Genomic DNA, 27,235 nt, shown 5'->3' with positions numbered 1-27,235 from the left:
GGCGGAGGACCACGAGCTCAAGGGAGGGGCAAGCGGGAGAGGCTCTTTCTGTGTGTGCGCTGGGACCCGGAGGTGGTGCTCCTGACCCCACTAGAGCAGCCAGTTGTTTCTGGTTTTGCAGGTTCGGAGCTCGAGTTCCAGGCTGAATCCCGCCCGGGCCTGGTCATGCGGCTCCCTCTATTCCCCGACAGACAGAATGGCCTCGAAACTCAGCTGGTCTTCTTCCCTTGCCCGTAGCTACTGTCCCTGGTGTTTGTTCCCCCACCAAGACAGAAAGTTGAACAGAATAAGGGGGGCGGGGCTGAGCACTAAGTGTGAATTATGATGCGAAACCTGTCTTATTCAGGACTTGGAAAATTATGCCCCACAGAAGGGTCCTGTGGTGGCCGCAGTGAGCACAAAGGTGAAATGAAGGAAGTCAAGAGAAAAGACCTCTGGCGAGATTCCAGGAAAGCTTTGCTTTCTCTCACCTCAGGGAGGTTGTGTCCAACCGACAGTAGATGCGGTTAGTGAGGAGCATTAGCCGACTCTCCGTGTGTTTTCTTATCTGATTAATCAGACTGGAAGCTAGGAACAAACTGGAAAGACGACCTCCCAGAACAATCTGTTCATTTTTCCAGCTATTTGGAAAACAATGTCTGCAAATATAAGCAAAGCTATTCATGGCAGTCTGTTCTGTAACTTTCCCAAATATCTTAGACTTTTCTTTTTAAGGAGCTTTATTCTTGATTACTCATACCAGTTGAATAGGCTGTTTCAGCCGTGCTCTGTCGTTGCTCAAACATATCTTATCGCTGGGTACATAAATGGAGTTCCACGTATGTAGCTGACAGACTGAACTATGATACATCCCCCATCAACCTGAAGTATTAAGTAAACATTACCCCCTGCTCTGTCTGAACAGCTGCTGCAACAGAGAGTGCTTTTATTTCGGGTGTACTTGTAACGCCCTAAATGCCAGAACTATTGCAAGCTTTTCTAGATTTTCATTTGTCAAGTATTGTGGGGGTGTGTGTTCTCTCCATGGGCTGTTTCCCTTTGCTTCTATAACAAACCATTTGGATCTTGGTGATGTATTGTTCTTGCCTCTGGTCAGCAAGCCTCTGGCTGGACCCTAGGAGTGATTTGTGCCCTTAGGCAATTGTAGGTTTCAGAGAAATGGCTGGGAGTTCACAGGAAAATAACTGCCTCTCTCTCATGCATGATTTGCGAGACATTGCACTTCTAATCATCTTGCTAATCCAATGGTGTTTATTACTCCCATTTTCAAAAGCTATTCATTTCTTTTGTGCTTCTGTCGCCCACCTGCCACGCTATTGATGACAGGTGTTGAGTCACCTTGAATTTAAAATCCTTTTGTGGTAGGCAGAAATGTGTTGGATGAGATTCATACACACACACACACACTCTCACCCATTCCATCGTGAAAATCTAGAAAAGTTTCTGGATATACTTTCTGGCTTAGGCTCCATTTCATAATCTCTTAAGTGTGTCTCTGGACCACAGACCTTGTTGCCCCCTTCTCCCTAACATACAACTACAAACCACTAGAAATAGTAATGGATGGAAGCAAATGAGAAGAATGAAGTACTTCAGATGCTTAAGGCTCAATTAAAGCTTTTTCTTGGGTGAGCCATACCTTAGTTTTGTAGCTCTGTGTGTGCGTTTGTCTATTTCCGGGTATTTGGTATTAATATCCAACCTATACAGTGCTGGCTGGGACTTTGTGTTGTCAGTCTGTGTCATTTGCCAGATGTGGATGACAGGTGCATATTTAGGGCAGAGGACTTCTGAATTCCTTCTTCAGAATTCAGCAATTCTTGTAATGCTGCCAAGATTTATATAATAATTTATATGATATAGGGAAATCATGTAAGAAGAAACTGATGGAAAATCATTTTTTTTCTTCTGGAAAGGACCTAAATCATTCAGCTCCTTGGAGTTCCTGTCGTGGCTCAGTGGGTTAAGGATCTGGTGTTGCTGCGAGCTGTGGTGTAGGTCGCAGACGTGGCTTGCTTGGATCATGCGTCGCTGTGGCTCTGGCATAGGCCAGTGGCTACAGCTTCAATTAGACCCCTAACCTGGGAACCTCCATATGCCGCAGGAGCAGCCCAAGAAATGGCAAAAAGACAAAAGACAAAAAAAAAATCAGCCCCTAGATTCTAGAGTAGCCAGCACAATGCGTAGTACCTAATAGAAGCTATGTAAATACCTGTCGATGGATTTAAGTGAGGAATTGCCAATGCTTCTAGGGATCTGGGAGGTTACATCAAAGTGTAAGCAGAATCTGTTTTAAAGATGAGTGGTGGGGACTGGAGCAAGCTGGAGAGTGCATGGCCTGTTAAAGACAGTCACATTAAAAGATTTTAAAAACATGGCTAGAAAGACCTTCAGATTAGCTTACCTCTCATGCTCCAAACTTAATAGATAAGAAAATGTGTTTGGACAAAGTCACAAAGCTGTTAGTCTAACTGGAACTGAAATTCAGATCTTTTTTGTTTTTTGCAGTCTGGTGCTCTTTCCATTCTTACACATAGATGATTAGCTGTTAGATTAGAAAATAATAGAATATAAAGTGTTTCAGTTTTGCAGTGGATTCATTTCATACCCCTTGCTATGTTTTTATCCTGATAATTATAGGCTATGTCAAAGCTCAGGTTTAAAATTTATAGGCAGGTATGAACAGTGAAAGACAAACTTGAAATTTCTCTTTTCCCTAATTCTGTCACATTCTTTAGCACTCTGCATTTTGAGGAATCAATTATTAATCACTTGGCATATCATTTTTTCTTTTTCTTTCTTTCTAGTGGACTGGTCCTGCCTGTCTAGAAGGCCATGGAGAAGCTGGGAATCAAGCCAAGCTCTGCTTCCTGGATTTTATCAAGACTTTGTTGGCAGACATCTGTGAAGTGGTTCAGAAGCCTGTACCTGTTTTGTATTTGCTTCTGCTTCAGTGCTCTGTGGTTGACAATAGGTACATTTTTTAAAATATATTTAAGGTTTTTTTAAAAGGGGTACTCTGTTTGAATCCTTCAGTTCATTTTAAAGACTAGTAGGAGCCAGAAGAGCAATCTGCTGGTTGATGGAAATGGTCATCCTTTTGGTGGACATTTATTTCATTGGGTTTATTTATTTTATTTTATTTTATTTTTTAATTTTTTTGTCTTTTGTCTTTTTGTTGTTGTTGTTGTTGTTGCTATTTCTTGGGCCGCTCCCGCGGCATATGGAGGTTCCCAGGCTAGGGGTTGAATTGGAGCTGTAGCCACCGGCCTACGCCAGAGCCACAGCAACTCGGGATCCGAGCCGCGTCTGCAACCTACACCACAGCTCACGGCAACGCCGGATCGTTAACCCACTGAGCAAGGGCAGGGACCGAACCCGCAATCTCATGGTTCCTAGTCGGATTTGTTAACCACTGCGCCACGACGGGAACTCCGGGTTTATTTATTTTAAGCTAAAATTTTAAATTGGGCTCTTTCTTTCTTTCTTTCTTTTTTTTTTTTTTTTTGAGGGGGCTCTCTTTCTCATAAAGGAGAATTGGCATGATCGTTTTGAGATTTGATGAAAATGTAATGAAAAAAGTTTCAAAGTTAGATAGACCTGGGTCCTGGAGCTAGATGTTGCTTTTTACGTAACTCTAAAACCTTGAGCAAGTTACCTGTTGTCTGTGAAGAAGGATAAGACCTCATAACTCGATTTAAAAGATAACATAAGGAAGGAGTTCCCGATGCGGCTCAGCGGAAATGAGTCTGAGTAGCATCCATGAAGATGCAGGTTCAATCCCTGGCCTTGCTCAGTGGGTTAAGGACCCAGTGTTGCTTTGAGCTGTGGTGTAGGTTGCAGATGCGGCTTGGATCTGGCATTGCTGAGGCTGTGGTATAGGCTGGAAGCTATAGCTCTGATTGGACCCCTAGTCCCTGGGAACCTCCATTTGCCTAGGTTGCAGCCCTAAAAAGACAAAAGACAAAAAAAAATCCCTGGTGGCCAAGCAGTTAACGATCTGGCATTGTCACTGCTGTGGCTTGGGTCACTTGCTCTGGTGCTTGTTTGATCATAGGCCTGGGAACTATTGCATGCCGAGGTGTGGCCAAAAAGAATTTTTTTAAGTTAATGTAATTTAAGTGTGTAGTACAGGGCTATGATCATAAATGATGCTTTGATTTCTTTCCTGAAGGAAGCTGTATTCTACACTTAGAGGGAGAATGTGTTCCTTGCTTTTTCCATGGAAAGGGGTTATGCTGATAGATTTTATAAAGAGATTGTTTCACCAGTCTAGAAACTCTTGCCAGGAAAAAGTGCCAAGAAGGCTAAATTTCAAAGAATATCCTTTTTTTTTCCATCTTTTTTCTTTCAGTTCTTTTGTTGACATTGTTCTTTTCAGAGTATGGCATGTGAAAAAACAGCAATTTGAGAATAACTTTTGAGTATGCTGCTGTTCTGGGCAGTGACGAAAAGACTTCTGTTGTAGAGACCACTGTCTGGGATAATCAGTCATTTGCTCCTATAATTACAAAGATTTCTGTTGCTTTCCAAAAGGAATTGGTGGCCATGATCTTGAGAATCAAATAATCACTGTATTTAGCAATTTCAGTACATCAGCTTTAGGGTTTTTTGTTGTCTTGCAGTGGTGGTTGATGATTGCATAATTATAGCAGTGGAAATTGCAGTTGACAGAAAGCTGACCTAAATGTTTTTTACTCAGATGATGCTTTGCTGGGACAGCTAACTATTTCAGGCCAACATTTTATATAAGATCATTTGAATTAACTAACTGTTTTAGAACCATCAGAGTAGGAAAATGACATTTTTTGAAGTACACCAACCACATAGCAGACCCCTGGTTATAAACATTACATGTATTTCATTTAATCCTTGTGATAATCCCAAAATAGATTGTTTTACTTTGTAGATGAGGAAATTGAGGAGGCCCAGAAAGGCAAAATGACTTGAGCAGGGTCTCACAAAAAGAACATGACAGAGCCATGAATCTAAACCTAGGTTTTTCCACTCCAGAGCTCACACTCTTTTTCTTCTGCTACCCTGCCTTCCAACCACAAATGATCTTTTGGAGAACCAGACAGTTGTTTTTTTTTTTTGCCTTGACCCAGGACGAGCATTTGTTATTTGAGAGATTCTGAGTATAGGGGAGGAAGAAACATTTCTGAGTGTTTCTGTGTTTTCCAAGCTAGTTGGTTAAACATAGTACTGTGGGTTCATTGGGCTGTTTTTTTAATCCCTGGAGTTTGGTGCTTAAAAACAGCACCCTAATGAACAGATCGAGTGTGAAAGGTGAAAAGGTAGTATTGTTAGGAGTGGTTTGATGGGAATTAGATTGTACCAGTTCTGTTTTTTTGTGTTTTGTTTTGTTTTGTTTTGTTTTGTTTTTGCTTTTTAGGGTCACACCTGCTGCATATGGAAGTTCCCAGGCTAGGGGTCGAATTGGAGCTACAGCTGCTGGCCTATGCCACAGCCACAGGCATATGCCACAGCCACAGCAACGCAGGATCCGAGCCATGTCTGTGCCCTACACCATAGTTCATGGCAATGCTGGATCCTTAACCCACTGATAGAGGCCAGGGATCAAACCCGAATCCTCATGAACCCTAGTTGAGTTCGTCAACTGCTGAGCCACAGAGGGCACTCTGTGCACCAGTTCTGTTTGATAAAAGTTTGGAGCTTTTACTGTCTAAGGACCAAGAACTATGTGTGTTCAAACTGAGGTAGCATGCAGGCCACACATGACAGATTTATTGTATATTTTAATTTATCAGAGCTCTTTTACATCAGTTTTTCAAAAAATGCAATGTCCTAATAGCAAAAATGAGTAAGAGATATAAACAGAGAGTATCATAAATGAGAAATTAAAATGATTTAGGAGTTCCTAGTGGCTCAGTGGGTTAAGGATGCAGAATTGTCACTGCTTTGGCTCAGGTTGCCACTCTGGCACAGGTTAGATCCCTGGCTCTGGAACTTCTGCATGCCATGGATGTGGCCAAAAAAAAAAGATTTATAAACTTAAAACAAAATGTTCATTTTCATTATTAACCAGAGAGCTGCAGATTAAAATGAGAAATACGGATTTCCCATTGTGGTTCAGCAGGTTAAGAACCCGACTAGTATCCGTGAGGTTGTGGGTTCGATCCCTGGCTTCAATCAGTGGGTTAAGGATCCGATATTGCCATAAGTTGCGGCATAGGTCACAGATGCAGCTTGGATCTGGCGTTGCTGTGGCTATGGCGTAGGCTGTTGGCTTCGGCTCCAGTTTGACCCCTAGCCTGGGAACTTCCATATGCTGTGGACGCAGCCCTTAAAAAAAAATGGGGAGGGGGAGAAAAAAGAAAAAAAAGTTAAATGAGAAATCCTTTTTAATATAGTATGTTGATGAAGATCAAAGTAATATCTGGTGTTGCCAAGAGGTGATGTGGCCTCCCTCCTGTTGTGCTGGGGAGTTTGAACAGAAAACTTTTTGGCATAAAATCAAGATCTTTAAAAAGTTCATATCCTTTGACTTAGTAATTCCGTTTTTAGGAATTTACCTCAAGGACATATTTAGATGGTTATGAATGAGATCATTCATCAATACTTCATTTATTCTGTGTGTTGCAAAACATTTTTAGAACCTGTTCCACAACAGGAGTGTGGTGACAGTAGGCTTGTCCACGTGGTAAAATGTTATCTGACTTAAAAATTTACATTTTAGAATAATAAGTATATGGGAAATGCTCCTCTTATTAAATGAAAAAGCATGATATTCATATTCAAAATTGGTGTCAATTTTGTGAAAAGAAAAAATATTCTTATGTAATAGGAAGTCTGAAACAAGATATATAACAAAATGTTTATATATTATTTTCAGTAGTGGTACATATTAACTCTTTTTATAAGGGGGGAGAAAAACCTACCTGAAAAGGCAACATCAAAGCAATAGTAAGCAATAGTAGCAAAAACCTATTATTGATAGTCTGAGTTAGTATTTATTCATACATTTGTTCAGTTTTTATCTGAGCTCTTAAGTTTTCCATGATAAAATACATAGATTGTTTGCTGTTGTCCTTTAGCTCATGGATTATAGAAATTATTCTTGAAAAACTAACCAAAATAAAGCAGCTCTCCAGTTATCCTCATTGCTGTTTACCACTTAGCAGTTTCTCTATCTCCGGAACAGTCACAGTTACCCATCAATATGTGTAGTGGGCTTCTTTTTTATTTCAACTTTGGGTTCAGTGCTAGATCCCACTGCCAGAAGGAAGTGATTACAATTTGTCTGATAAAAGATTCTCTGTTTTCCTTGTGGGCCATTGAGACACTATGTTTCTGTTTAAGGTTTTTGTTAAAAGACTTAAAATAGCATTTTGGTCTAGAGACTGTCAGTATCTGGAGACAAATGTGAAGTGACCCCAAGAATTTGGAAATTCCTGCAGTAACTTGTCAGCTTCTTGAGAGCAGAGATTTTGCCTGTTTTGCTTATACTAGCAATTCCTAGCGAGTACCAAGGTCTTGGCACATAGTAGATGCACCATAAAAGTATTTGCTGACTGAATAATAAATTAACAATAAGGGAATTTTCCTTTGAGAATTAAATGTTAAAATAAACACAATGTATCACTTTAGAGCTAAAACTTAAAATGAACAGAGCAGAGGTATGCGAGGGCACTTTAAGGAAGGTACTTTATGCCTTTCAGGACGGCAAGATCTGATTAAAATATTCACCAATGTGTTAACATCTAAAGAAAGAATGTGTACATTAAGAGTTATGCATGCACATGCATGGGAGAGGGTATACAGCAGCCTTGGAATTTTTTTTTTTTGTCCTTTTGTCTTTTTTTTGGGCTGCTCCTGCGGCATATGGAGATTCCCAGGCTGGGGGTCGAATCAGAGCTATAACTGCTGGCCTATACCACAGCCACAGCAAAGCCTTGGAAACTTAAACCAAGGAGAATCTTTGGGGCTAATGTACGCCTAAAGCTAACACTTGGTTATGAAAATGTTTACTCTTGTTCCCTTGCTTCTGGGAAGTAGATTATATAGAGTTAGTTAATAAGTATTTTGAGTGCAGAGAAAAAAGTATTCAATTCAGAGCCAGTTTTTGAGAACTTATTAGGAGTCTGGACCTAGGCTAAGCGTGAGGGTAATAAAGAGGAGCACAATACAGTTCCTGCCCTGAAAGAACTCCCAATTTAATGAGGGAGATAGATGTATAATTATTATGATGTGTTAAGTGAGAAAATAGAGGGATGCAGTGCCCAGAGTGCTACTGCAACCAGAGAAGCATTCAGCTGAGAGATGAAGGAGGAGAGCTGAAGAATTCTCTCCAGAGAAGCTGATGCCTGAACAGAGTTTTGAAGGTTGAATTTGAAGGATATTCCCAGGCAGTGGGATTGCAAGAGCAAAAGCACAAAATTATGAAACAGCTTGGTATGTAGAAGAAGCTCTCTCTGCAGTTTAGTGCAGCTGAAATGCAAAGAGCAAAGCTGGAATGGCAACCTGAAGAGGGAAATGGTGGCCAGGTGATAAAGGATCTTGTATGCCATGGAAAGAAGCTTTGAGTTTTATCTTTTAAGGCAGGTGGTCTGCATATTTTCTTGATTATACTCTCATATCCATAAAGAAATTTGAAGATGTACCTCAATATGTGTTTGTTTTTACTTTATACGAGATGCCAAAGCAAAACCTTAACACAATCAACTTAAAAAAATATAGTTTTAATATTTTCTTTTCACATCACAATGATTTGTCTTTTGCAACTCTGGTAAGCAAAATCTTTGTTTTGGAGATCATTGCCTTAGGAAATTCAGAGCTATAGAAAATTTTAGGCCAAAGAGTAAATACTTGTAAATTGCTGGAACATTTTTGCTGGAATATAAGGGAATGGTAATGGTAGGGATGGGAAGAAGATGGAAAGGGGAGGGAGGTCAGGGCTTGAGGAAAGGATATCTGTTAGGAAGCTAATGAACTAGTAGCCCAGGAGAACATTGATGACGTTCTCTGTCTTCAGGGAACCTCTGTCGCTGAAGAGAGTAATTTCACTCAATATGAATCAATGGATGTAGGGCTAAATGGATGGATAGAATTTAGAAATTCTGTAGTAAGAGATTAGAGGAGGTCGTTTATTTTTTAATTGAGGTGTAATAACACTATTTAATTCCAGAACATTTTCCTCACCCCCTAAAGGAAACCTCATACCCATTAGCAGTCATTCCCTATTTCTCCCTCTCCTAGCTTCTGGAAACCACTGATCTACTTTCTGACTATGGATTTGCCTATTCTGGACATTTACTGTAAATGGATTCATACAGCATATGGCCTTTTATGTCTAGTTTCTTTTGCGTAGCCTAACGTTTTCAAGATTCATTCATGTTGTAACATTTATTAGTATGTCACTCCTTTTCGTGGCTGAATAATATTCCACTGTATGTATATACCACATTTTGTTTATTATATCTAGGAATGGAATTGCTGGATCATGTGGTAAGTCTAACTTTTTGTTTTTTACAGTTGCCACACCATTTTATATTTCCACCAGCAATGTATGAGGATTTCTCCATGTCCTCACCAACACTTGTTATTCTCTGCTTTTTTGGTTATAGTAGAGGAAGGTTTTTTTTTTTTTTTTAACTTTATTGGAATATAGTTGACTTATAAAGTTGTGCTAATTTCAGCCGTACAGCAAAATAAATCAGTTATACATATATGTATATTTATCAGAGGAGGTTATTATTGAAGGTTAGAAAAATCAGGGAAGTCTTGGAGGGGGGAGGTGAAACTTGACTTGGGCCTGATATCCAGTTTGCATAGAGGCAAACTGACACAGTAAGAAACAAGGACTGGTCAAACAACTAGATGGTACAAATCATTCATTTGTTTTATTATTGTTGCTTATTCATTCAACAAATGTTTATTAAACCAGGCACTGTTCTTGATCTCTAACCAGGTCGCTGGCTCACCGTCGCCAGCCAGGGAAGTTTTCTGAGAGAGCAGACCACATTTTCCCTCCCCATTCTTCCACTTTTGTTTTCTTCTGAATCCAGTGAGGTCTGGCTTCTGCCTAAACCTTGGCTCTACTGAGGTAACCAGGGACTCCCCTGGTTGGACATCTTTACTTTTTACCTTGCTTAGCATCTCTGCTGCTGTGACTACTTTCTTGATACCCTTTTCTCAGTTGCCTTACGTTACACCATGTTTTTTTTTTTTTTTGTTCTCCTTAGTTGATACATCGCCCTCTCTAATTATTTATTCTAAGCTTGTCCCTTAAATGTTTTGTTCTTCAGGGTTCTGTTTCAACCCTTTCTTGTCTCACTCCTATGTGTTCTCCCTGGGTAATCTCATTCTTTCCCATACTCGTGACCTGTGTGCTCATTACTCCCAGATCTGTAAGTGTTCATTCACTTCTCTCAGGGCTCCAGACCACGTGGGCACGTGTATGTCACATGTCTCTAACTGGATGTCTCCCAGCTACCTCTAACTTAATATATCAAGACTGAACTCATGGTCTTTTACCCTTCTTCCTCCTGTATTCCCTAAAGCAGTGAAAAGACCACCTCCACTCATATTCTGAGGTATAAATCCCTGAGTCATTCTGTACTCCTCTTCTCTTCCACATTCAGATCACTGCTGATAGAGTGCATGTCATTCCTTTGCATATGCTGTTACCTTTCTACCTGATGTATTCTGATTCAGGTAGACATAAGCTCCTTTCCAGTCCTCTCCCTGAAGCCTGTGATTTGAACTTGTTGTTTAATGTTCTCATAGTGTCTGTACATTTCACTGTTACTGTGCCACATTATACTCTGTGGTTTTAGGCTTTATGGAGAGGATCAGAGTGAGTATTGCCCTGGAGTGCAATCCTTACTCCTAAAGGCATTTCTAGTACCTGCTGATCTGTGAAGTTAATGTGATTTCTATATTTTGGCAGAGCTGGAATTCCAAAATGCTCCTACTTCCTACCCCAGTACTACTTGACCTCTAGTCATTCTGTTTCCCTCTCATCCTTGTAGTATCTACCGTGTAATAAACACTAGGTGGTCTTGCCTTGTGCTTTATGTCCCAGCTCTTAGCCTTTTGGAATCCCCTCTTTTCACAGCTCCTTCTCCAGTGTCTTACCACTCAAATTCTAGCCAAACTCAGATCTCTGCTTCTTGGGCTTGGTGAAACCCCTCTGTTCTGTTTGGGTTCCAGCTTTCTGTGCTATGGTTGAGAAGTTGTCCCTTAAAGGAGAACCGAGCAATTATGGGGCTCACTTCAAATTTCCTTTCTTCTAGTAATTGTAGCCTTGCACTGCCTTTTACTTCCTGATGGAAAACAGTTGTCATGTATATTCTGTCCAGTTTCCTCGTTATTCATGGTAGATGGTGAGTCTGTTATCGGTTATTCCATAATGGTTATGAGCGGAGATTTGCTATGGTTATTTGCTTGGGTGCCTACTTCATGAAACTATCTTACTCGTAGTTACATACCTAACATTTAGCACATAGTAAGTAGCAATAAAGGTTTGTTAGGTAAACCTAAGGATGATGCTGGAAATAGGGCCACCTTGTAATATAAATGTTAAGGAGAATAGATCTTTCCTGTTCTTCTTCTTCTTCTTTTTTTTTTTTGTCTTTTTGCCTTTTCTCGAGTTGCTCCCACGGCATATGGAAGTTCCCAGGCCTAGGGGTCTAATTGGAGCTGTAGCCACTGGCCTACACCATAGCCACAGCAGCGTGGGATCCGAGCCGCGTCTGCGACCCACACCACAGCTCACGGCAGCACCAGATCCTTAACCCACTGAGCCAGGGATCAAACCCGCAACCTCATGGTTCTTAGTCGGATCCATTAACCACTACGCCACAACGGGAACTCCAAATCTTTCCTGTTCTGTGTTTCAGTCTTGACCCATTAAGTGGGCACTTTACTTCCCAAAGGGGCCAATGTTTGGAAGGTTATTTTTGCTCTTTTTTCCCACCTTTTCTCTGGCTCTCTCCATGAATGGAAGAGTGGTTTTTCTTTTTTCTTTTCCTTTTTTTTTTTTTAACAGCTGCACCTGTGGCATGTGGAAATTCCTGGGCTAGGGGTCAAATTGGAGCTGCAGCTGCAGGCCTAAACACCATGGCAACACCAGATCTGAGCTGTGTCTGTAACCTACACAGCAACTTGCAGCAACACTGGATCCCTAACCCACTGAGTGAGGCCAGGGGTTGAACCCACATCCTCATGACACTACCTTAGATTTTTAACCTGCTGAACCACAGTGGGGACTCCAAGGAAGAGTGATTTTTCTGATTGGTGAAATCGGAAAAGAATTTTGTTGTATAGAATGGCCAGTCTTCAGGATTTTCATGTGTTTTCTTCCTGCCATGGTTTAACTGGTATACCCATGCCAAGATAGCCAATTTGTCCACTTGGTAAGTTTAATTCAGTGTAGGAAAGAATCAGGAAGCCAATTTGTGATTATCCATCTAAGCTATGTTCTGTAGTTACCTTAGCACCTATAAGATGACATTTTAGTTTCCTTCTACCTGTAAATGCCATGATTTATTTATTTATTGCTTATTTATTTATTTATTTATTTATTGCTTAAACTTCCACTCGTGACAAATGGAAGTTCCCAGGCTAGGGGTTGAATTGGAGCTACAGCTGCTGGCCTACACCACAGCCACAGCAATGCAGGATCTGAGCCTCGTCTTTGACCTACACCACAGCTCATGGCAACGCCAGATCCTTAACCCACTGAGTGAGGCCAGGGATTGAACCCGAATCCTCATGGATCCTAGTCGGGTTCATTAACCACTGAGCTACAAAGGGAACTCCTGCCATGTTTTATTTTTTAATTATTCTTAAACTCTGGGTGAGAGAGATTATTATCCTCAACTCTCAAAGTGACTGCAGATGGGACAAAGACAGCTTCCAGCTTAATAAGAACTCTTTTCCCCACTAGTTTTCATTCCTGTCTTGTTCTCATAACTGCTTGCATTTGCCCCTGGCAGACAGAAGGCACCTGGACTCACTTCCCTACCTTTTAGTTGTAATTGTAGGGCTGTAGCCTCTGTTGTACCAGTCAGACCAGATGGCATTCTTTTCCTTTAAGAGGATAATTATTTTGAATATGCATTGGTCTTATCCTTGGGAGAAAAGCATTTTCAGGAGACTTTTTAGGTGGTATTACATCCCTACTCTCCTTGTATCTGCTGGGCACCTAATTTAAGGCAGATGACTAATGGAATATACTTCATAGTGATGAGGCTTCAGCAGGAATTTTCTCCTGCCAAACTGTCCTATATTCTTAACTACATTGCAATACAGGAAGGTAATAAATTATTAATCCTAAATCTGTCTCCTCAGATTGTGATAATGACTTGAGTACATGGCAGCTGGGGGAAGGTAGAGTTTTCTGGCTGTTAACATAAACCATGCAAGCTTTTCGATTATAAAATTCAGCTAACATTAAGCAAGTCTGGGATATTTTTACATTACAATTTAATTGATGTAAGTAAAAAACAATCAGAATCTCCTAAAGTTAGCCTCTCTCCAAATGAAATGAAGTAATTGTCTTTTGCTTAAATACCTTACCCGTTAGTAAAAGATAATCATCCTAAGTCCTTCTCTCTAGCTTGGAAAACTAACTTTGGTGGGTTTGTGTTGCCTTTTAGAAGCATTATGCAAACACAGACTTATTTCCTAATGTGAGAAAGTGAAGAGGGTTAAGAAAATGGCATATTTGGGGCAGTAAATCCAATTCAGTTTAAAAGCTGTCTTATTTGGAATGAATAAGCAATGAGATCCTGCTGTATAGCACTGGGAACTATCTAGTCACCTATGATGGAACATGATGGAGGATAATGTAAGAAAAAGAATGTATACATGTATGTGTGACTGGGTCACCTTGCTCTATAGTAGAGAATTGACCTGACACTGTAAACCAGCTATAGTGGAAAAAATAAAAATCATTAAAAAAAAAATCTGTCTTAAATTGACTCTCCTCAGGAATTCCTCAAGGGAGGAAATAAAATAGTGGAGGAAGTTATAAAAACAGAATAATAATTGCAGGACCGAAGCAAGGCCTTCTGGCTTATTTTGGAGATTGTGTAAAAGTCTTACTAATTGGAACAGCTTCCATTTCAAGGCATTGTGTGGAATCAGCAAGAACATGATCAAAATTATGTGTGTGGTTACTCTTTGGACATCTATTTTATTTTTTATTTTTATTTTTTTATTTTTGTCTTTTTGCCTTTTCTAGGGCCACTCCCATGGCATATGGAGGTTCCCACGCTAGGGGTCTAATCAGAGCTGTAGCTGCTGGCCTACGCCACAGCCACAGCAACGCCAGATCCTTAATGCACCGAACAAGATCAGGGATCGAACCCGCAACCTCATGGTTCCTAGTTGGATTTGTTAACCACTGTGCCACGATGGGAACTCCTGGACATCTATTCTTAAGTGATTAGTACTGAAGAGTTTGGGTCAAAATGCGTAGCTCTTGGTTTGAGGGCCTGCCCTTTGAATTTTCTTTCTGATCCTCCATCCAAGAGCTTCCTTATGAAAAGTTAGCCTGAGAGTTCTCTTGTGGTACAGCAGGTTAAGGATCCAGTGTTGTCACTGCAGTAGCTTGGGTCACCGCAGTGATGTGGTTTTGATCCCCGGCCTGGGAACTTCCACATGCCCTTGGCACAGCCCCCCAAAAAAAGGAAAAAGGAAAGTTAGCCCATGTGGTTAAGATCTTTTAGCCACTTTTGATTCCAGACAACACTGGATACATTTTAGAGAGAAGTTGTAAGAATTGTTCCTGACCGCCTACCTAATCATCAACTGAGCAAGAGACAGGAGACAGAATCGCTAAGGACTTGGGAGTCAGACAAACCTGAGTCCTGGTTCTGCTATATACTGAGTGGTATTACTGAAACCCACCATTCTTCAGGTTCCTCATCTTCAAAACAAGAATGACAGTACCTCTTACAGGATTATTTTGAAGATTAAATAAGTGTTCACAAAAAGTGTTTAGTCTACTTCCAGGTACATAAATAACAATTCAGCAAATGTTAGCAGTAGTCATTATGATGTAATGACATAAAATCCTGTTTGGTTGGATTCTTATCTGATCCCAAGATGACCCAGTAAAGCAGTAGATTTGAAGTCTTTGCTGGCTTCTGAAACTTCTGGCCAGTGGGGTGTCAGTCCCCACCTTTTTTATGGTATAATATGGGCAGCATTGTCAGGAAAAGTAGGCCTCCACCCAGGCTTGAGATTGGTTGAAGCCCATGACAGGGTGAGCTTACTGTGCATTTCCTATAATTATAACAAGCCGCTAAGGAGCACAATGCCTTCTTGTTTCCTCCTTCAGCCAGGGATACTTTTCCTCTGGAAGAGGACTCTGTTCTGATGCCATGACACTACCTGGCCTTCAGCCAGCCGTGTTTCACTTCCCCCAACACTGGTGATATGCTCATGTTGGGCAAAGCCTTGTGCTAGGCCAGATTGTCTCTCTCTTTGGTCAGGGCAGTGTTTTGACTGGGGCTACCTCAATAGCATTTTTTGATTTTATATCAGAAATAGCTTGCAGAGTTAGTTCCTTCCTTCCTTAATCTATTTATTGGGCGCCTGCTATTCTAGGCATTAGACATGCAGTGGTGAGTAAGACAGACATGGTCTCTGCCCTCGTGGAGCTTGCAGGCTAGTGATTCTTTAATCGTTACTAGGGAACAGAAATGAATTCTTTTTGATAGCAATGATGTTACTGATATCAGTGATGCTGAGGGCTCCATAGGATCTCGATAATTCAGTGATAAGGGAGACCCAGTTTTCCTTGCAGAATCCTAAGAGACTAGGCAATTTGGTGTCTCAAGATGATCTCAGTAGAGTAACCTTCTGCTAAGAATTATGTAGGTGAAGCCCCTGTCTATAATGCGGTATATCTCCAGCTCTCCTTTCAATCCAGCCCACTTTCTCCACCATTTATAACCCACATCTCTGAATAAGCAGTAAGGGTGGTTATCCGGCGATTTGGAAAAGCTGCGACTATGCAGTCTTTGCCTCCAGTTTGGAACTATGTGTGAGTCCTCTGGTGATTTCATGAGTATTAGATATACCCAGCCAGTCAGCTCTTGAAAATCTTTTCTGCATCAGGTTTGTTACTTAGGCCCTCAAGTGAGCAGTTGCAATGCAAAGCAAGCAGCAAATTACATAAATCCTGAACTTCTCTGCTCAATCACAAAAGGAAACTGTAAAACGCCCTATGATAAGAAGGAATTATGAATGTTCCTGAATGATGAGTTAACAATCACAGGCACTGTTCTAGGAGAAGCAAAAGCAGAGAGGAATGCTGGTCATGGCCTATCAAACTCCATCAACTGCAGACTCTGCCTCTGAGCCCAGTGTAGCTCATCCCATTTCCCCTTCTTATTTATTTATTTTTTTGCTTTTTAGGGCCACATCTGCAGCATATGGAGGTTTCCAGGCTAGGGGTCAAATCGGAGCCAGCCTATACCACAGCTACAGCAACGCAGAAGCCGAGCCATGTCTGTGACCTACACCACAGCTCATAGCAACGCCAGATTCTTAACCCACTGAGCAAGGCCAGGGATCGAACCGGCAACCTCATGGTTCCTAGTCATATTCGTTTCCACTGCACTATGATGGGAACTCTGCATTTCCCCTTTTTAAACTCTCCCAGCAGGTGATGGGCTTTTGAGGAATGCTCTCTTTCTTCCAACTGGCTTAACATGCTTTGATTTTGATCCAGCAGCAATTTAAAATAAATGCGTGCTCTTGGATTCTCTCACTTTTTAGGTAATAAGTTCATTTGTATTACCAGACCTGGGAGATGGGAGTTAATATTGATTTGATTTTACTTCTGTACTCAAATTTCAGATTCAGGTTTAAAACTTTAAAGGGATTGCCATTCTGCATATTAAGAAAGGACTCCCAGTGTTCCTGTCGTGGCGCATCTGAAACGAATCTGACTAGGAACCATGAGGTTGCGGGTTTGATCTGTGGCCTCACTCAGTGGGTTAAGGATCCGGCGTTGCTGTGAGCTGTGGTGTAGGTTGCAGACCCAGCTCGGATCTGGTGTTGCTGTGGCTGTGGCGTAGGCCTGCAGCTACAGCTCCAGTTAGACCCCTAGCCTAGGAACCTCCATATGCCACAGATGCGGCCCTAAAAACACACACACACACAAAAGGATTCCTGTTTTTTTGCTTTTTTTTTTTTTAAATACACCTCACAGCTTATTGTCCTTAACTGAGGGCAACCTGAGTCTGCTGGAAGCATATGGATTTAGGCCTGGTAGAATGAGTGAGTCTTAATCAGAATAAATGAAGCTGCCTTGTAGAGAGAAGCTAAAGAGCCAAATTCCACTTCAGAAAGTTGAATCCTGCTGGGTCAGTGTTGGCTCTTGGCCTGAGGCAAAAAAACAAAACAGACAAACAAACAAAAAACCTGTGCTGAATACCATGCTTCTCTTTTTTTTGACCATGACTGAACCCAGGCCACAGTAGTGAAAGCACCAAATTGTAACCACTAGACCACAAGGGAACTCCCCCAGGCTTCTCTTCTACCTGTGCATTCTACAACTTTAGTCTCTAACTGCTTGGCTTTCTTTTTTTTCTTTTTTTTTTTTTTCTTTTTGGGGCCAAACCTGTGGCAAATGGATGTTCCCAGGCTAGGGGTCGAATCGGACCTACAGCTGCTGGCCTAGACCACAGCCATAGCAACTCGGGATCCAAGCCAAGGATGCGAACTGCACCACAGCTCACTGCATCGCTGGATCCTTAACCTACTGAACAAGGCCAGGGATCGAATCTGCATCCTCATGGATACTAGTTGGATTTGTTACTGCAGAGCCGCAGTGGGAACTCCTGGTTTGATTTATTTAACCCTTTCATTTCTGATGATAAAAGTCATACATTCTTAATGTAGAAAGTTTAGGAAATGCATATTCCAGATAGAAATAACTACTTCCTGTGAATCCCATTGCCAGAAATGACCACTGTGTACCTGCAGCTGTAGTATCAGGGATATCCCTGGAGAAGTTGTGTTTTGTGAGGTCTTGCTTTCTCTGCTCAGTTCTGACTTTTACTGGAGGCCCTTATGGCACCAGCCTCTCTAGACCTGGTAGAAGGGAGGTTTTCTATTCTTGTCAATGCCATGTCCCAGCCTAACAGAAGCTGCAGGCTCTTCCTCTCTACTTGATTTTCAGAATCACTCTCAGCTATGCTCTACAGAGTGTACTTATAAGCTGTACCCTGACATTTCTCATACTGCACTTTTCAAATCATAGGGTGGATTTTCATATTACCCATTCTGTGAACGTTAAAAGGGAGGACCTGGCTCCTAAGCTCAGGGAAGCAGATCTTGAGCAGGGTTATTTGCCCAGGATAGTCAGGACAGAAGGAAAAGTTTTCTGGCCTTTCCAAAGAGACTTTCACTGACAAGCAAGACTTTCCCTTCCCTTCCCTTCCTTCCCCAAGCTGTTTTGATTGAACTGTTTCGCCCCCACTCTTTCATATTCATGTGGGGGTTGCTGCCTTGGCAGCGGGGAAGAAGAAGTAAAGAGTAAAGGCCCTTTGTATATGGCATGTTTTCAAGATTTTTTTTTTTCTGTGTGCTTATGGGGAGTGTGTGTATGTGAGAGAGAGCGCGCAAAACACATTTGGATATCCTTATTGCTCGAAATAATGTCACTTTGATGCAGCAGAAAAATGTTACCATTTTACAGATGAGGATGAGGAAAGGCCAGATGCTCTGTGGCTAAAGAGAGTCCGTATGAGATAACTGGGTAGTGAAGAATGTTGACTGTTTGGCCCAGATTTTTATTTCTGTCAGTAGAGTATGTGAATTGCAGTCAGCTTGAAAATGGAAGTATAAGACAAAGGTGTGTATATATATATATATATATATATATATGTATATACACACACACACACACATACATATATATATGTATATATGTACTTGTCATAAAAATGAAGTTATTGAAAGCCATACATCCGCAGTAAGTAAAACAAATGGTACCATATTACCTGAATGCTACATTATGTCGATGACTAACTACATTACATTTTTCTAATATTTGTGATCTCTGGCTCTTTATATGTGTTATCTTGTATTCAGTGCCTTAAAACATGCTTACTGCATTTCAATACCTTCTTTAGTATGCTTAATTCAGATCACTTATGGTAATATCTAGGTGTTATGTGCATACTATAGATACATATAATTCATGTCAACAAACACTGTCCCTGGCTAAATAAAACTTAGTTCCTGCCATCAGAGAGTTCACACTATGGAGGCAGAGATAGATGTAGAAACATAAAGAAGCATGATAAATTTCAAGATGTGTTATGGGAACACAGAGGGGCAGGGAAGAGCTGAACCCTGTTCTATAGCAGGCTGGTGAGACAAGTGCTATTCTGATCCCTTTGAACTTCTTTCTCCCAGATTCATCTGAAGTGGTTTTTAACCTGCTGAACACTTTCACTTCTTTATCACAGGGAGGGGGTGGGGTAGGGGGAAGAGTATGTACAGCTCTATAAAGTCTAGAGAATAAGAGCCCTCAGAAAATTACTTTTATTTCTGTACAGATATTATACAGATTGGCTTTGATTTAATTTAAATAATCCGGCTCTTAAAAATTCTAAGAATACTGGAGTTCCCGTCATGGCGCAGTGGTTAACGAATCCGACTAGGAACCATGAGGTTGCGGGTTCGGTCCCTGCCCTTGCTCAGTGGGTTAACGATCCGGCGTTGCCGTGAGCTGTGGTGTAGGTTGCAGACGCAGCTCGGATCCCGAGTTGCTGTGGCTCTGGTGTAGGCCGGTGGCTACAGCTCCGATTAGACCCCTAGCCTGGGAACCTCCATATGCCGCAGGAGCGGCCCAAGAAATAGCAAAAAAAAAAAAAAAAAAAAAAATTCTAAGAATGCTAACTACTCATACAGTTTCACTTTCATTTACACACAGATGAGAAAGCATCTGTAGTTCTGCATTTTATTTGCTACAAGCAGAAAGTGGTTTGAGATATTTAAGTAGCTGAAGCTTGGTTGTATTGAGTCCTTGCATGTCCCAGTTCAGCCCACTGCAGTTTTTTTTTTTTTTCATGAGACTTACATAATATTCCAAAATGAGAGATTTTTAATGGATAAATTGATAGAAATTTTTCCTTTATTGGCATATCTGCTAACATGACACTTCATGGTTTGCTATGTTATTTCATCCTGAGCTTATTGCTGTTTTATTTAATTTGCATATCTCTGCTGCAGCCCTCTAAATGACCTCTTTAGAAACAACAAAATCCCTCAGGAAAAAACAAGGAAAACAACAGCAACCCAAAGCAAAAAACCTTCTGCACAAACAAATCAGTGCTCAGATTCAAGGTTTATTGTGTGGGTTTCCAAAGAAGGTTGGTATGATTATGAATGCAAATAATTTATCAACCCTTTAGTCGGAGACAGCAGTCAACTGTGGTTCTTAGCAGTAACATTTAAAAGTGGGCTCTACAGGGAGTTGCTAGATTCATGATATCATATCTAGGGGCTTTTCTCTTTAGAAATAGAAAAAAGGCCTTTTTTTTTTTTTTGGCTGCCCCTGTGCCATGCAGAAGCTTCGGGGCCAGGGATTGAACCCAAGCCACAGCAATGACAATGCCAAGTACTTAACCACTAGGCCACCAGGGAACTCCTAGGACCACTTTTATGTACAGGCCAGAATTTATCTGTTATCATGTGGTACCTGTGCTTTTTGAAGTACAAAGACAGTGTTACATACAGAGGTGTGGGTTCCTTTACACTGCGGCTTGGAGGCGTGCTCTCCTTGCTGACAGCATTCTCCAATCTTTTAGTCATAAGGTGGTGGGAGAAAAAGTGAAGCAGGAAATTATGAGTATATTATATGCAGCAGTATAACCCCCAGTCACCATTTTTTTTTTCTTGAGTACATGGTTTAATCATTTGCTTTCAATTTGCCTTTAAATATTATAAAGCCTTTGATGACTAGATCATTTCTGAGCAGGTGACTTTATGATAGGAGAGCTATTTTCAGCTATACCAGTGTTTCGATTAATACTCTCACTTATAACTTGGTTGTGAAGAAGTCTTTGGACTAAACCTTAGCAGATAGGTCTTTTGAAACTGTATAGCAACTATATCCGATTAATGCAAACTTTTGTTTTATTGCTAAGTATCAGGTAGAAGCTGAAGGCGTGAGAGTTGTGATAGACTGGTTTCTGTTCTTCATCTGGGTGACCAGAACTTTAAGAGGTGTTTTTTTCTTTTCCTTTACATCATTACTCAGGAGAAAGGAAATTGAATAGATTTAGATGTCATCAGTGATAGATGACTATTTGCTTAGGTGAACTGGGAAGCTATTCTCCACTGTTGTTTTTTTCAGAAAGTTTCATGGTGAAAGCCTATCTTGCCTGTGAGTGAAGTGGAGTGGTCTGAAATGGATAGATAGCTCAGGGAACTGAAATTTGGTCGGTCCTTTCATGAGGAAAGATTGCTTTGTGATTTAAAAAGATTTTTCAGCTCAGTGTTTAGGCAGGAAAGGCTGTCGCCTAGCTGGTTATGTTGGATTTTGCTATCTCTTTTTAATCCATTTGGCTTTTCTTGTGTTTCCTTTTGCATATCTCTCATTTTACCTCTCATTCAGTGCTCTCCCCAGTTTAATTCAAAAAGCTCTTTCTCATTTCTTAGTGAACTGGGAACTTTGCTTTTTCTTCTGTCCATCCCTCCCTTTTTCTTTAGCCAAGGAAATGAATTAAGAATCTGATTAAAACTTAAGTAGTTCCATATTAAAACTTTTGCCAGATTTTTTTAATTAAAAAAACCCCTCATACATTTATTTAAATACTGGGTAAACTTTAAAAATTAACAAATATTTCTTTGAATGCCTGTTGTATGCCAGGCATTTTTTTTTTTACTGTTTTTTTAAAAAAGTTACTCAATGAATTTTACATTTATAGTTGTACAGTGATCATCACAACCCAATTTTATAGCATTTCCATCACAAACCCCCCACTCATCCCCCCACCCCCAACCTGTCTCATTTGGAAGCCATAAATTTTTCAAAGTCTGTGAGTCAGTATCTTTCTGCAGGGAGGTTCATTGTGTCCTTTCTTTAGATTCCACATGTAAGTGATAGCATATGATGTACATGTCTCGTTGTCTGACTGACTTCACTTAGCATGATAATTTCTAGGTCCATCCTTGTTGCTGCAGATGCCGTTATTTCTTTCCTTTTAATGGCGGAGTAATATTCCATTGTGTATATATGTACCACATCTTCTTTATCCACTCCTCTGTTGATGGACATTTAGGTTCTTTTCATGTCTTGGCTATTGTACATAGTGCTGCAATAAACATTCGAGTACATGTGTCTTTTTGAGTCATGGATTTCTTTGGATAGATGCCCAGGGGTGGGGTTGCTGGATCAAATGGTAATCCTATTTTTAGTTTTCTGAGGAATCTCCATGCTCTTTTCCACAGTGGTTGCACCAAATTGCATTCCCACCAATAGTGTGTTAGTTCCCTTTTCTTCACACCCTCTCCAGCATTTACTGTTTGTAGACTTTGATGATGGCCCTTCTGGCCGGTGTAAGGTGTTACCTCATAGTGGTTTTTATTTGCATGTCTCTAATAATTAGTGATGCTGAACATCTTTTCATGTGTTTTTTGGCCATCTGTATGTCTTCTTTGGAGAATTATTCGTTTATATCTTCTGCCCATTTTTTGTTTGTTTTTTTGGTATGGAGCTGCAGAAGGTGTTTATAAATTTTGGAGATGAATCCCTTGTCAGTCGCTTCATTTACAAATATTTTCTCCCATTCTATGGGTTGTCTTTTCCTTTTTTTTTTTTTTTTTTTTGTCTTTTTTCCTTTTCTAGGGCCACTCCCGCGGCATATGGAGGTTCACAAGCTAGGGGTCTAATCGGAGCTGTAACCACTGGCCTATGCCAGAGCCACAGCAATGCAGGATCCGAGCCGCGTCTGCAACCTACACCACAGCTCACGGCAACACCGGATCCTTAACTCACTGAGCAAGGCCAGGGATCAAACCTCATGGTTCCTAGTTGGATTCGTTAACCACTGAGCCACGATGGGAATTCCTGTCTTTTCCTTTTGTTTAGGGTTTCCTTTGCTGTGCAGAAACTTTTAAGTTTAATTAAGTACCATTTGTTTATTTTTGTTTTTATTGCCATTACTCTAGGAGGTGAATCTGAGAAGATATTGCTGTGGTTTATGTTGGAGAGTGTTTGGCCTATGTTTCCCTCTAAGAGTCTTATAGTATCTGGTCTTACATTTAGGTCTTTAATCCATTTTGAGTTTATTTTAGTATATGGTATTAGGAAGTGTTCTAATTTCATTCTTTTATGTGTGGCTGTCCAGTTTTCCGAGCACCACTTATTGAAGGGGCTGTCTTTTCTCCATTGTATATCCTTGCCTCCTTTTTCACAGATTAGTTGACTATAGGTGCGTGGGTTTAATTCCAGGCTTTCTGTCCTGTTCCACTGGTGTATATTTCTGTCTTTGTGCCAGTACCATATGATTTCGATGACTGTAGCTTTGTAGTATAGACTGAAGTCAGGGAGCCTGATTCCTCCAGCTCTATTTTTCTTTCTCAAGATGTCTTTGGCTATTCTGGATCTTTTCTGCTTCCAAACAAACTTTAAAATATTTTGTTCCAGTTCTGTGAAAAACATCCTCGGTATTTTGATAGGGATTAGAGTGAATCTGTAGATTGCCTTGAGTAGTATAGTCATTTTGATAATATTGGTTCTTCCAATGCAAGAGCATGGTATGTCTTTCTATTTTTGTGTGTAATCTTTGATTTCTTTCGTCAGCATCTTATAGTTTTCAGAGTACTGGTCTTTTGTCTCTTTAGGTAGGTTTATTCCTAGGTATTTTATTCTTTTTGATGTGATGATAAATAGAATTGTTTCCCTGATTTCTCTTTCTGATCTTTCGTTGTTAGTATATAGAAATGCTGTCGATTTCTGTGTATTAATTTTGTATCCTGTGACTTTGCCAAATTCATGGATGAGCTCTAACTGTTCTCTGGTAGCGTTTTTAGGATTTTCTAGGTATAGTATCATGTCATCTGCAAATAGTGATAGTTTTACTTCTTCCTTTCCAGTTTGGATTCCTTTTATTTCTCTGATTGCCATGGCTAGGAGTTCTAAAACTATGTTGAATAGTAGTGGTGAGAGTGGACATCCTTGTCTTGTTCCTGCTCTCAGTGGGAATTCTTTCAGCTTTTCACCATTGAGATTGATGTTAGCTCTGGTTTTGTCATATACAGCCTTTATAATGTTGAGGTAGGTTCCCGCTGTGTCCACTTTCTGAAGGGTTTTTATGAGAAATGGTTGTTGGATTTTGTCAGAGGCTTTTTCTGCATCTATTGAGAGGATCATATGGTTTTTGTTCTTCATTTTGTTAATGTGGTTTATTATACTGATTGATTTGTGGATATTGAAGAATCCTTGCATCCCTGTATGCCAGGCATTTTGCTGTGCCTGCAGATGCAGAGATACAGGATACAGGATTTAATCCCAGCACTTAAAGAGGGCAGAGTGTTTGAGGAAGACAAACAAATATGATCCAGTGGGAGAAATGCTGTGATGGAGGTGTGTGGAGGATGTGGAGAAGAGAGGAATCTTGGAGTGAAAGTTTCAAGAAAGACTCTCTGGAAGGAGTGGTGCCTGAGCTAATATGATGTGTAATAACAGCAACAAAAGTAATGTCAGCTGATAATTACTGAGCTATAACAACATGCCAGGCATTAAGTACTTTATATAGTTTATTTCCTTTTGTATCTGTGATAACTCTGTTATCATTTCTATTTTTACTCATGAATAAACCAAAATTTTGATCCAAGATGACACAAATAGTAAGTTGACTGCATTGATAGTCAAACCCAGACAGTCTTATTTCAGGAGCAAAAGCCTTAACCAGACTTGTAGAGTGGGGATCAGAAGATGGGATGAGATGGAATAAAGGTATTGGTCTTTTTTTTTTTTTTTTTGTCTTTTTGCCTATTCTAGGGCCGCTCCCACGGCATATGGAGGTTCCCAGGCTAGGGGTCAAATCCGAGCTGTAGCCGCCAGCCTATACCAGCACCACAGCAGTGTGGGATCCAAGCCGAGTCTGCAGCCTACACCACAACTCACGGCAATGCCAGATCCTTAACCCACTGAGCAAGGTCAGGGATCGAACCTACAACCTCATGGTTCTTAGTCGGATTTGTTAACTGCTGAGCCACGACGGGAACTCCTCTTTTTTTTTTTTTTCTAAAGGCTGCATCTGTGGCATATGGAAGTTCCAGGCCAGGGGTCAAATTGGAGCTACACCTGCAGGCCTATGCCACAGCCACAGCGACACCAGATCCGAGCTGGGTCTGCAACCTACACCACAGCTCACAGCAACACTGGACCCCCGACCCACTGAGTGAGGCCAGGGATCATTGAACCCACATCCTCATGGATACTAGTTGGATTGGTTTCTGATGTGCCACAATGGGAACTCCTGGTATTGGTCTTGATATGGGATTTTCTTGTTCTTTTTTCTTTTTTGGTCACTCCATGGCATATGGAATTTCTGGGCCTTGGATCAGATCCGAGCAGTAGTTGAGACCTACGCCATACAATGTTGGGTTTTAACCAACTGTGCTGGGCTAGGACTCAAACCTGTGTCCCCATGCTCCAGAGATACCACTGATCCCGTTGCACCACAGTGGGAACTCTGATGTGAGACTTTCTTCTGGAAACAAAATTTTTAATGTAATTTTCTGAGGGTTCTATGTGAACTTCCAACCTTACCTTGGAGAACTGGATGTATTTTCTCATTAAAACCGAAATTAAATGAGGGCAGTTTTCATAGTTCCTTTAACCTGTGAAGTTCAGTTTTAGTTAGGTTAAAAGAACACTTCCCCCTCTTTTGCCTATAAATATTGCCCTCTGCTAAGGAGATATTATGGTACTGTTTTTCTCTGTAACAAATGCCACAATCCAGTACCTATGAAAACTTTTGTTTGTTTGTTTGTTTTTTGACTTTTTGTTTTTCTAGGGCTGCATCTGTGGCATATGGAGGTTCCCAGGCTAGGGGTCTAATCGGAGCTGTAGCCATCTGCCTACACCACAGCCACAGCAACTCGGGATCTGAGCCACGTCTGTGACCTACACTGGCAACGCCGGGTCCTTAACCCACTGAGCGAGGCCAGGGATCGAACCCAAAACCTCCTGGTTCCTAGTCTGATTTGTTAACCACTGCACCACGACGGGAATTCCTGAAACTTGTTTACTGTAAGTCTTTTTTTTTTTTTTTGCGAACTCTTGACATGTGGAAGTTCCAGGGCCAGGGATTGAACCTGCAGCACAGCAGTGACAATTCCGTATCCTTTACCTGCTAAGCTAGGAAACTGCTTAGCCATCAGGGAACTCCCTGTCAACAGTTTTACAGGAGAAAACCTATTCTTCTTGGTATTCTTTTTTTTTTTTTTTGTCTTTTGCCATTTCTTGGGCCGCTCCCGCGGCATATGGAGGTTCCCAGGCTAGGGGTCGAATCAGAGCTGTAGCCGCTGGCCTACGCCAGAGCCACAGCAACGCGGGATCCGAGCCGTGTCTTCGACCTACACCACAGCTCACGGCAACACCGGATCCTTAACCCACTGAGCAAGGGCAGGGACCGAACCCGCAACCTCATTGTTCCTAGTCGGATTCATTAACCACTGCACCACGACGGGAACTCCCCTGTTCTTGGTATTCTTAACCGGAGAAGTGCTGTAACACTCGGGTTTTGTGATCAAGTCATTGGAAGCTTGTTTTTTCTTCTAGCAGCCAATCAAGAGTTAATGTGAATGGTGGCTGAGAGATATCTTGTGGGCATCTGGTTTCATGGAGAGTTTGTCTTTGATCAGAATGGTCTTTGGGAAAAATGGAAACATTCCCGTCAAGGGAAAGGAGTCAGAATATGGATACAAAGCTTATTGATTCTTGTTTAGCAGTTAGTTTTTTTTCTAGCAAATCACCTAAACCATAACATTTAACAAACTGTGCTCTTAACAAAGCTAAGCACACAGAAAGGCAATGAATAGTAATTATTTTCTTTTCTAAGGACTGCTTTGTGAGGTGACTGCCACCTTTCAATCTAACCTGTAAGCAGTTGAGGAAGAAAGTATTGGCCCTTTTGAAAAGGAAGAGAGAGGGCAATGGTTATTACCCTGGCTTTTCCCAAACTTCATAATACCTGATTGTGCCCGTCAAAGGATTTAGTTACCT

At 41.0% G+C, this 27,235-nt stretch overlaps 1 protein-coding gene across 3 annotated transcripts in view; it reads left to right on the top strand.

The window, feature by feature from the left end:
- The window catches only part of KIAA0319L (KIAA0319 like), a 118,473-nt gene that overhangs the window by 486 nt on the left and 90,752 nt on the right, over positions 1-27,235 (top strand). For 2 of the 3 annotated variants that reach the window (XM_047793308.1, XM_047793307.1), the window contains exon 2: positions 2,808-2,974. In XM_047793308.1, coding sequence (XP_047649264.1) covers positions 2,836-2,974 — 139 coding nt within the window. In that variant the 5' untranslated portion in view covers positions 2,808-2,835. Of the gene's footprint in view, positions 1-58; positions 1,629-2,807; positions 2,975-27,235 lie in introns of those variants that run through there. The other variant, XM_047793309.1, reaches the window with a different exon arrangement.

This window comes from Phacochoerus africanus, chromosome 8 (assembly GCF_016906955.1).
Source record: "Phacochoerus africanus isolate WHEZ1 chromosome 8, ROS_Pafr_v1, whole genome shotgun sequence".
NCBI lineage: Eukaryota > Metazoa > Chordata > Mammalia > Artiodactyla > Suidae > Phacochoerus > Phacochoerus africanus.
The sequence above is the reverse complement of the archived record's forward strand: the minus strand, read 5'-3'. Positions and strand labels throughout refer to the sequence as shown.